The following is a 12,355-nucleotide window of genomic DNA, read 5'->3' as shown; positions in this document are numbered from 1 at the left end:
ACAGTGGCGGGTCCACTGAACAGAACAGGTATGCAGTGGCGGGTTCACTGAACACAACAGGTATGCAGTGGCGGGTTCACAGAACAGGTATGCAGTGGCAGGTACACTGAACACAACAGGTATGCAGTGGCGGGTTCACTAAACAGTACAGGTATACAGTGGCGGGTTCACTGAACACAACAGTTATGCAGTGGCGGGTTCACTGAACAGGTATACAGTGGCGGGTTCACTGAACAGAACAGGTATGCAGTGGTGGGTTCACTGAACAGGTATGCAGTGGTGGGTTCACAGAACAGGTATGCAGTGGCGGGTTCACTGAACAGTACAGGTATACAGTGGTGGGTTCACTGAACACAACAGGTATGCAGTGGCGGGTTCACTGAACAGTACAGGTATACAGTGGCGGGTTCACTGAACACAACAGGTATGCAGTGGCGGGTTCACTAAACAGGTATACAGTGGCGGGTCCACTGAACAGAACAGGTATGCAGTGGCGGGTTCACTGAACAGAACAGGTATGCAGTGGCGGGTTCACTAAACAGTACAGGTATACAGTGGCGGGTTCACTGAACACAACAGGTATGCAGTGGCGGGTTCACTGAACAGGTATACAGTGGCGGGTTCACTAAACAGAACAGGTAAGCAGTGGTGGGTTCACTGAACAGGTATGCAGTGGTGGGTTCACAGAACAGGTATGCAGTGGCGGGTTCACTGAACAGTACAGGTATACAGTGGCAGGTTCACTGAACACAACAGGTATGCAGTGGCGGGGTCACTAAACAGGTATACAGTGGCGGGTCCACTGAACAGAACAGGTATGCAGTGGCGGGTTCACTGAACACAACAGGTATGCAGTGGTGGGTTCACTGAACAGGTATGCAGTGGTGGGTTCACAGAACAGGTATGCAGTGGTGAGTTCACAGCACAGGTATGCAGTGGTGGGTTCACTGAACAGGTATACAGTGGCGGGTCCACTGAACAGAACAGGTATGCAGTGGCGGGTTCACTGAACAGAACAGGTATACAGTGGCAGGTTCACAGAACAGGTATGCAGTGGCAGGTTCACTGAACACAACAGGTATGCAGTGGCGGAGTCACTAAACAGGTATACAGTGGCGGGTCCACTGAACAGAACAGGTATGCAGTGGCGGGTTCACTGAACACAACAGGTATGCAGTGGCGGGTTCAAAGAACAGGTATGCAGTGGTGGGTTCACAGAACAGGTATGCAGTGGTGGGTTCACAGAACAGGTATGCAGTGGCAGGTTCACTGAACAGGTATGCAGTGGTGGGTTCACAGCACAGGTATGCAGTGGTGGGTTCACTGAACAGGTATGCAGTGGTGGGTTCACAGCACAGGTATGCAGTGGTGGGTTCACAGAACAGGTATGCAGTGGTGGGTTCACAGCACAGGTATGCAGTGGTGGGTTCACAGCACAGGTATGCAGTGGTGGGTTCACAGCACAGGTATGCAGTGGTGGGTTCACAGAACAGGTATGCAGCCAGACAGGAACAAGTTAAGCCTAACTAATCTTTCCCTGAGAGACAGTCTGCAGCAGCTCGCCCTACTCTCACTAACGCAGGCAGCACACGAGTGACCGTAATGGCCGCCGCTGCCTGCCTTATATAAGGGGGGGTGGGGCTCCAGGGGCTAGTGTAGCCTAATTGGCTACGCTGGGCCTGCTGACTGTGATGTAGAGGGTCAAAGTTGACCCTCCATGTGCATTATGGGGCGAACCGAACTTCCGCAAAGGTTCGCCTGCGGGACGCGAACGCGAACCACTGAAGTTCGCATGGAACCGTTCGCAGGCGAACCGTTCGGCCCAACTCTACTGACTGTGATGTAGAGGGTCAAAGTTGACCATAATGATGCACTATGTGGGCGAACCGAACTTCCGGAAAAGTTTGCGGTTCTCCGCGATCACGAACCACGGAAATTCGCCTGGAACCGTTCGCTGGCGAACCGTTCGGGCTATCTCTACTACAGGTACCTGATGATGAAAACACGGCTCACTCCCCTCCCCATGCGCCTCCTTCCCTATGCAGAGTCCAGAGCGGAGTGTAATGAGAGGTTAATAATCCAGGTCTCCGCATTCCACTGACAAGATCTCCCTAAGTTGGGGGCTCCTCTAGCTACCTAATACTCGAGGACACCTCTAGTTACATAATACTGAGGATAGCTCTTGCTACCTAATACTAGGAGGCACCTGTAGCTACCTATGATGGGCAAGGGAAGTAAGGGAGAAGTGACAGCTAGGCCAGCCAGCACACTTGTGGTGTGGTTTGGTGGGAGTTTGTAGGTTCATGGAGGGGTAAGTCTAGGGTGCCGGGGCATCTGTGCCTATAGGCTCCTGTGATGGAAATGCAGGCCTGTTTCTCATGCACTCGTTTATAAATGGTGAAATTATACTGTGTGCAAGTATGTTCCTAGCACTTTAACTGGTTTTATTGCTATGTTATAAAAGTTATGTCTTATTAATACAAGCAAGTTTACCGTGCTTGAATCCTTTAATCGCTTTCTGGGTTTCTGTACAAACTTGACATTCAGTGACATTGTGCCTCACACATGACTTAGTTACTGTACATCATATAATGTTTCATTGCTACCGCCTCTACGCATTCTCCTATTTATATTTTCAGTACATGAGTTTTGACCATTGTAAATAACATTAAATAAATTCCCTCAGTTTAATAAGGTCACAAGGCACAAGTGGAAAATCCATGCATGGAAAGATGTAACAGCTGACCTTTGACTCCTGAAGTGTATTGATCAGTTCCTCGTTGTCCAGAATATTTCCTTCTGACGTAAACAGCAGCTTTAGAATCCGATCTTCTATTGCTTTCAGTTGATTCTTGTCAGAGTTTATTCGAATAATAAGCTGATTTCTCTGTTCCTCTAGATCTGGTCTTTCAATTCGTACAACATCACTGGAAGGTTCATTACATGGTTAGCACGCTCAAAGATAATCACAACAGTGGATGAACAATCAATTACCATTAATTGGCCACAAATAATTACATTATAACTCAACAAAATAGAAGAAGACTATAATGTGTGCTTGAAGATTAAAATGCATAACATTTGGCTCCTGAGTCCAAAAAAATTATACCTGAAAATAATCATGTCACAAAATTGGTGAGAGAGAGGTGAATTGCTAAAGCAGTGAAGAAATGAGAATTAAAGTAGTGTTCACTTTCAATCTTACGCAAGCAATAAAAAGAAAATATTATCTGCACCTGATTGAATATTTTGAGTGGCTATAGTTTTGCTTAGCTCCACTACATCGATCGGCATCGGAGGGTGGCAGTGCCAGGACCACCTGACGCCAAAAGGTGTCAAGTCCTAGGGCGGGGTCTTGCAAGGGATTGGGTGCGCCAATGCGCTCCGTCATCAATCTACCTGCAGCCCCTGTCATGTTGGAGCTGGGAAATACAAGTGTGGTAGCTCTGTGGGACACTGAAGATTTTATATATAATGCGCATTGTTTCTACTTAAATGTGAGTGTACTGATATGCTTTTAAACATTTTAAAATAAAGCAGTATTATGCTATGCAGCGTTTGTTTTAAGTTTTTAAGGCGCTGCATATTTTAAGAGGAGTCCGGACGATCAAGGACTTGATAAGCGCTGTTAGCTGGTCTTCTGCCTGAACAGCCCGTCTACCTGGTGAGCGTATAACAGTTTTACGAGATTGCTGGTGGAGGGCTGCCAAGCTTGAACACTTGTACACGTGTGAGAGTTCCAGATACAAATGGATGCAAGTGGTCAAAGATCTTTCTGATGTGCCTTTTTTGTTGATCTGTAACATAATGAGCCATCTGATTCGGTGAGAGTACCATGTGTGGATTGTTTGTGGATTGGTTGTGTATCCTGGGACTGTATATCACTGACCTGGACTACTATTCTACTATTTTATGTGAATTTTTATGTTGATCGCTACACAGATCTATACATACACCATCTATTTACTTTGTACAGCGCTGCAATCTACTGCAGCGATGTACTGGGGACAGCCGTGTCACTCGGCTGTCCCCTAGAGAGGCTCAAGAGCAATCGGCTCTCATAGGCTGATGCCTATGACAGCCGATCACTGTCATTGGCTGGTGGTGGAGGGAGAGGGGGAAAAAATAAAGAAAAAAATGGGGAAATGTATTTAAAAAAAATACAAATAAATAAAAACATAAATAAACAAATGCTGCGCTAGCGATCAGAGCCCACCAGCAGAAAGCTCTGTTGGTGGGCAGAAAAGGGGGGGGGGATTTATTTGTGTGCTGCGTGGTATGGCACTGCAGCAAGCTTTTAAAACTATTTAACAATATTGAGAGCAAAGAGTCAGCACTACAGTAAGCAGCTATCAGCCAGGGCAATATGGCAGGATGCAAATACTTCAATCACTCTGGTGCAGCAAACGTGCTCTGATATAACTAGTCCGATGCTGTGCAGTAGTGGTGGGTGCTGGGCACAAGTAGCCTCACTAGGCTACTTGTGTCCAGCACCCACCACTACTGCACCACTGTTTCAAGCACTGGTATGTCACAATATATTGTCATGTATTGAATTGTGTTATGCTGGATTAACGGGGCAGAATTCAGCAGTGTTGATTCTCCTTTCGTCTTTCATTGCAAAGTTTTTAAAGCTGCAGAGCACTAAATTGTAAAAAATAACCTGGTCACTAGGGGGGTGTAAGACTATGGTCCTGAGGTGGTTAATACATAGGTTAGCTCAAATCGGTCTGGCCTTACATATGGCTGCATAACATGCCAATACACCCACATGAAGAATGGTGTAAAAATCTTGTGTAATTGTCACTTTGGCAGCACTGCAGGCTACATTATTCTTATGTGTGACTCAGAAACTAAAGCTGAAGTGAAAATAAACTTATGAGATAATAAATTGTATGTGAAGTACAGATAGCAAATAAAACATTAGTAGCAAACACACAAACAGACTGAAAGACAGCTTTTTCCCATCCGCCATAAACTTGATGAACTTTGAATCCGCTCTGAAATAATTACCACAGTGTACAAATTGTTTAAACATCTGTAATACCTGGCATACTTGTATAATTTCTTCTCTTCCTTGTTACTATCACTATGTTCCCTATATGCACCGTGGCGTTGTCATGAAAAGTAATTTCGTTGTGTTACACAATGACAATAAAGTGAATTGAATTGAACTGAAAACAGTCTCATGATGTTTTCCAGTCCAGGAAGTGTTAAAACACTTGAGTTGTTCTCTATGCAAAAGAGCTTCTTGGAGCTATTCACCAACTTGGTCAACTATTGGTAACCTATTTTCTAAATAGTTTTAACAGCCAAGGAGTGAGATAAAGTTTTACTGCAGGAAAATTCAAAGGGTGATTAGTTCTCCTTTGTATTACAACTTGAAATACAGAGGGTGGTTTCTATTCTGCAAATATGACAGAATAATGCAATATTATAAATAAAGATATATAATTGAAAGTAAAAAATATGAGAAACTTTTCTTTGCTATTATAGTTCTTTTAATTATCTGTAATACACATGCAATTCATTGTCTAATAAGTGTATTTTCGCTTCAGTGTCACTTTAAAAATCAGTATTATAGCCAGGAAACTGGCATTTCTAAAAGGAAATAAAGATGACAGCCTTCATATTTTTCTGAGTTTAGGTACCCTTTAACATGACAAAGAAGAATGATAACTCCAACATGTTTAATGTGTGCACATAATCAGACCCGTTTCTAGGGGCTGTGCAGCCGTGCGGCAGCCCTGAGCGCAGACAGCCAAAGGGCGCTGTGAACTCTCCCTCCCTCTCCTCAGGGGACTGCAGAGTAATTAGTTCAGGGAAGCACTGTATACAGCTACACTGACTGGCCAGGGGGGAAGGGGGGCAATCTCCCCCCAGGCCACCTTTCATTCAGTGATTTAGGGCAGGTCTGGTGTCTGGTGTATTCGGGTTTGTTGTATGGCAATGTGAAACTTGAGGCTAGCTGATAAAAGTGCAATCAGAAGACAGGCAAGCTGGCAAATATACACAGCATGAATGATGCAGAGCTTGCCTGAAGGGTCTGTGGGCAAACATCTGTCTGGTCTCTCCCCATTGTTATTATGACTGCATGTGTGGGTAAGGTGTTCTACAAGTTGAAAAGTTTTTGACAGTCCCTAGACTCCAGGAGGGCTGCTTTCTGACTTGTGTGAGGGACTGTCAGGGACAGGAGTCCTATGATAGGCAAGTAGTCTCTGTGTGATGTGCAATACAGATAAGCTCTCTGCTCCATCTCAGGCTATTCTCAATTTCTCTCCACTCCTCTGGGCTAGTGCACGCAAAAATCGCAATAGCAATCGCTAGCAATTTGTGAGTGTGATTTTGTGAAGCGATTTTCAGAGCTATTTTTAATGAATTGCTCCAAAAAATGCTACACACTGCATGTAGCATTTTTTGGAGCAATTCATTAAAAAAAACGCTCTGAAAATCGTTTCACAAAATCACACTCACAAATTGCTAGCGATTGCTATTGCGATTTTGGCGTGCACTAGCCCAGAGAGAGGAGGAGTGGAGAGAAATTGAGAATAGCCTGAGATGGAGCAGAGAGCTTATCTGTATTGCACATCACACAGAGGCTACTTGCCTGTAATAGGACTCCTGTCCCTGCCAGTCTCTCACACAAGTCAGAAAGTAGCCCTCCTGGATTCTAGGGACTGTCAAAAACTTTAACTTGTATAACACCTTATCCACACATGCAGTCATAATAACAATGGGGAGAGACCAGACAGATGTTTGCACACGGACCCTCCAGGCAAGCTCTGCATCATGCTGTGTATATTTACCAGCTTGCCTGTCCTCTGATTGCACTTTTATCAGCTAGCCTCAAGTTTCACATTGCCATACAACAAACCTGAATACACCAGACACCAGACCTACCCTAAATCACTGAATGAAAGGTGGCCTGGGGGGAGACTGCCCCCCTGGTCAGTCCGCCCCTGAACTATACTGGATACCTATACTGGAGGCACCTACCTGGCTAATCTATACTCGGGGCAATTATACTGGGGCACCTATGCCTGGCTACCTATATTGGGGGGACCTATAGCCCACTACCTATACTGAGTGCAACTAGACCTAGCTAACCTATACTGCAGGCACCTATACCTGGCTCCGGCACGGGGGGGGGGGGGGGGCGCAATTTTTACACTCTCGCACTGGGTGCATTTTAGCCTAGAAACTGCCCTGCACATAATGTTAATGTTCAGATAATATGGACTGTTCTTGTTCCACGCATTTGTAAATGGACGTACCTGAGCAGCTGATCCTCAAGACCAGATCTGGTTACAGTGAAATTAATTACAGTAACTTTGATGCAAACCTAGAGAACAAAAACAAAGATAATGACAAGAATCAATTTCAGAATGAAAACTAAGGCCAGGTATTATGGTTATACAGTAACACATTTCTAAAACAACGCACATAAGAAAAGCTATATGAAAGAGAAAAGTGCATTAGTGTACAGTTACAAAAGGCAACCAGCCAGAAATCAATTAGCAGAATGTTAAAGAACAGACTCATTGTTGTTTCTTACCTGCCATGTTTTTCTGCAAACGGATGCTACACATGACAAAAGTTCAACAACATACACTTGGTAAAATGAAGAAGGCAAATATTTTAGTCAGCCTGGTGAATCAGCAGAATGTACTCAATTTCAATAAATATTTTTGAGTGAGCCACCTGAAATTCATTTTGGTAATATGAGGGAAGAAAGAAGGCAGTCTATGTGTCACGACTCCTGCTAGCAGGGTATTTGCTGATCACATTTAGTAGCATATACAAAAGGTCAGGACACAGATATGCAATGAATTAATGTTTAATAGGAACAGTGCTATATACATATATACAAATATAACAATCGCAGTACATAATCATCAAGCAGAATCGACATCAAACACAGTCCAGGGTCAATACACGCTAGAATCAGAAACCCCAATGGTTTACACACACACATACACAGAGCTGCAACTAAGCTAGCCTATGTATGTATAAACAGGAATACCTACTACACCCTAGCTGATCTGGGACACAGAGGAGCAATAGAGCAGGGCAGAACAGGTTGCAAGCAGAAAGGCTCACACAGGCAGACAGACAGAATCACAGAGCAAGGCAAGATAGGTTGTAAGCCAAAGGCTTACACAGGCAGTCAGACAAAGGGAAAATGCAGAGCAAGAAAGTGGACCAACAAGCAGTAGTCACACTGACACGAGGATCTGCGAAGTGTGAAGGGAGTGGCCAGCTTAAATAGGAGCTGGCAGCCTGCCCGGACACCTGTGTAATAGACATGTGTAATCCATGAAACTCCATCTAGTGGTGAGCCTGTTAACTGCAGGCAACCATGAAAAGCAAACAGAGCCACCTGCTGGTGACTTGTGATGGCACCAGCAGGTGAAGCAGGAAGCAACAGTGTTTCTGACATTACCCCCACTTTCAAGAGCAGCCTCCGGATGCTCCAAAATGTTACCTGCCCCCCCAGATAGAATCCGGAGGGAAGCAAGCCAATCCAAGGATCACTCTGAATAAAACAAGGAATTCCACCACCAGGGTCCCCTGAGCCACTTCGATAACCAACCGTCTCAGCTGCCGACCAGAGCCCCAGGACACCGGAATTAATGACTGCACATTTGAGCACTGGACCGAAAACCCACAAACTGCAAGTGATGCCTTGACCCAGACAGCATTCGCCAACAGGTATCGATGCAGGTTCCTCAAAGACACTGGCAACCCCATCGGGGTGCTTTCCAGAATCTCCGAGTAAGGTGAATTCCTCCGAAAGAGAGAGAAACCTTGAACAGGCTTGCCCCAGTTCCGAAAGAATACCAAGACTGCGGGAACCATAATAGCAAATGTTCTGTAACACAGGGACATGACTAAGCAACAGAGCGCTCGTGCAGATCAAAAACATCCAGACAGAGTTAGGTGGCTCCGGCAGCTTGCTGATAGTGCCGGCAACAAACATGGCTCTGTTCCAAAAACAAGAAACGAGGACCCCAATAAGCAAAACCCCAGTATACCCAAAGCAATCTTCAGACAGCTGAATCCTGTAGGCAACACATGGGAAAAAAGGCTGACTGGAAGCAACAACCTGCTGAACAAAAATGAACAATTTTTCTGGATGTTTGGCAAGGAAACACATAGTCTCTGTATACATAGCAATAATGTAAGAATTATCTGGGTACATGAAAAAATTGAACAGTATCACCTGATAAATGGCAGGAATACACAATATCTTTGAATGCACAGAAAAGATGTCCACAATTTCTGGGTACCTAGACAAAATGCAAAAAGTCTCTGGGGGTAACACTGGCGTGCACCCAATCTCTAAGGACATAACAAGTATGCACACAGTTTCTGAGGGCATAACAGATGTGCATAAAGTCTCTGGGGGTACCACAGGTATACACAAAGTCTCTGGGGGTACCACAGGTATGCACAAAGTCTCTGGGGGTACCACAGGTATGCACAAAGTCTCTGGGGGTACCACAGGTATGCACAAAGTCTCTGGGGGTACCACAGGTATGCACAAAGTCTCTGGGGGTACCACAGGTATGCACAAAGTCTCTGGGGGTACCACAGGTATGCACAAAGTCTCTGGGGGTATAGCAGAAGTGCACACAGTACCCAAAAGTATAGCTAACAAAGTTTCCAATGGCAGTTGTGCAGAAGCTGCTGGCAAAATTTGTGATGACTGATCAAGAACAGTTTGCAGTGAGGAGATTGAACCAGCAGACAAGTTTTGCAATAACGGATCTGGAACTACTGACAAGGCTTGTGGTGATTGCGCAAGGACATTTGGTAAAGTCTGTAATGAAGGCTCTGGCACAGCTAGCAAGGCTTGTAATGACTGTACAGGAACAGCAGGAAGAATTTGAGATGGTTGAGCCAGAACTATTGGCAGGAGCTGAAGTAGTTGTGCCAAAACAAACATCTCTCTGAAAGACTGAGACCATACACCATCAACTATAGGTGGACTTGAAACACAACCTGTTGCACACTCACTGGTTGCAAACTGGACAGAAGTACAATGCATATCATGTTGACTGACTGGAAACTGAATCAAAGCACGATTTATTGTGTACAAACTGATTGCAAGCTGAAATGTAGAACAGTTTATTACATGTTGGTTAACTTCAGGCTGAACTGTTGCACAACTTACAAAGCAAAATTCGGCTGCAGATTGGTTTGAATTGTATGACATTGTATGTGAAGTGGTTTCAAAGTGCTCATCTTTGTCAACGTCAGTATACTGATTGATTGAAGACTGAATTGGTGTACAATTTTTAGCATTCAAACTGGTTGCAGACTGATCTGAATTACATAACATTGCATGTGAACAGGTTCCAGAGTGATTTTCTTTGAAAACATTAATATGATGATTAGCTGCAGACTGAACAGAAACACAATTTTTAGAACACAAATTGGTTGCAAGTTGGTTTGAATTGTTTGACATTGCATGAGAACTGGTTTCAAAGCGATCATCTTTGTGAACGTCTGTATGCGGATCAATTGCAGACTGAATTGGTGTACAATTTTTTGCATAGAGACTGGTTGCAGACTGATTTGAATTACATAACATTGCGTGTGAACTGGTTCCAGAGTTATCATCTTTATAAACAATATGCTGATTAGTTGCAGACTGAACAGAAACTCCATTTTTGTTACACAGATTGGTTGCAGATAGATTGGAATTGCATGATATTGTATGTGAACTGATTTCAGAGCGATTATCTTTGGAAACATTTATATGTTGATTAGTTGCAGACTGAGCAGAAACACAATTTTTGATACACAGATTGGTTGCAGATTGATTTGAATTGCATGATATTGTATGTGAACTGATTTCAGAGCGATTATCTTTGGAAACATTTATATGTTGATTAGTTGCAGACTGAGCAGAAACACAATTTTTGATACACAGGTTGGTTGCAGATTGATTTGAATTGCATGATATTGCATATGAACTGGTTTCAGAGCAATTATTTTTGAAAACATTTGTATGCTGATTGGTTTCAAACAGAGTTGAGGCAGAATTCACAACATGTTGACTGGATTCAAACTGGACTGGTGCAAAGTCTATAGCATGCTGGTTAATGACGGATTGATTCAGATTGCATGGAATTGCATGTGGACTGGTTGCAGAGTGATTATCTGTGGAAACATTTGTATGCTGAGCAGTTTCAAACATAATTGAAGCAGAAGAAACAACATGCTGAATGGACTCAAACTGGACTGGTGCAAAGTCTATGGCATGCTGGTTGGTCACAGATTGGATCAAAGTACAGGCAGCAGCTGAAGTAGAAATTGCTGGAACAACCACAGTCGACGTTGGAAGTACAGTATGGACAGGCGACAAATGCTGTATAGAAGCGGTAGGAAAGAACCTCTTCTTTTTAGACTTTGCTCTGCAAGAGGATTTTAAAACTGGAACAGCTACATTTACTGGCTTAGAAACTAATGGACATACTGCTGCTGAGGACAAGGAGTGAGAAACAGAAGAGGAAGATTGAGAGTCCTGTAGAGCAGGACGCAAGAGAGAACAAATCTTATACCAAGCTGTCAGCAAAGGAGAAACTTCTTCATACACACAAACTCCTATATCGACAAGGTATTGTACATCATCCACACATTCTTGTACTAACTCTCTGGATTCATCACAATAATGCTCAAAGAATTCACCTTGATCATCCTTCAGCAAACGCAGCAAGCAAACTATGTCATCCTGATCAAAAGGAGGTGCATAATTTTGGATAATGGGACCAGAGAAAAACAACTCAGTCCATATCTCCAATAACGGTAGAACCTCCTCCATACAAAACATTCCTTGCTTAACAAAACTTTGCACACAATTATATAGCTCAAGCAATTGGTCTTTAGGGTATTCAGAAAACGTTTTCTGACAAATAGTCTTGTGCTCCTTAGCCAGGCGCACCAATGAATCCACCTGATTGGGATTAATTTTCTGGGCAAAGATTTCATCTTTAAGTTCTATATCATCCTGATCAAAGGGTGATGCATAGTCATCAGGAATAGGTTCAGAAAACAACAAATCACTCCATATCTCAAACAACGGTCGGACCTCCTCCATGCAAAACACTCCTTGCTCCACATGACTATGCATAAGAATAAAAAGCTCATGCAATTGGTCTTTAGAATGTCCAGAGAATACTTTCCGACAACAAGCCTTGTGGTTCCTAGCCAGGCGCACATATAAATACGCCTGAGTAGGATCCATTCTCTGGAGTCAGCACACAGGATACTGTCAGAACCCTTTGTATAGCCACAGTGATCAATGTTTGGCAGATCCTACTGTCACGACTCCTGCTAGCAGGGTATT

The 12,355-nt window shown here is 43.8% G+C and overlaps 1 protein-coding gene across 1 annotated transcript in view; it reads right to left on the bottom strand.

Annotated features, from left to right (window-relative positions):
* The window catches only part of DNAH6 (dynein axonemal heavy chain 6), a 443,662-nt gene that overhangs the window by 129,881 nt on the left and 301,426 nt on the right, over positions 1-12,355 (bottom strand). Inside the window, exons 59-60 of the mRNA XM_068233571.1 lie at positions 7,275-7,342; positions 2,747-2,927 (exon numbers count right to left, since the gene is read on the bottom strand). Coding sequence (XP_068089672.1) covers positions 2,747-2,927; positions 7,275-7,342 — 249 coding nt within the window. The remainder of the gene's footprint in view (positions 1-2,746; positions 2,928-7,274; positions 7,343-12,355) is intronic.

This window comes from Hyperolius riggenbachi, chromosome 1 (genome assembly GCF_040937935.1).
Source record: "Hyperolius riggenbachi isolate aHypRig1 chromosome 1, aHypRig1.pri, whole genome shotgun sequence".
In the NCBI taxonomy this organism is placed as follows: Eukaryota; Metazoa; Chordata; class Amphibia; order Anura; family Hyperoliidae; genus Hyperolius; species Hyperolius riggenbachi.
Note: the sequence above shows the minus strand (reverse complement) of the source record. Positions and strands in the feature narration are given on the sequence as shown.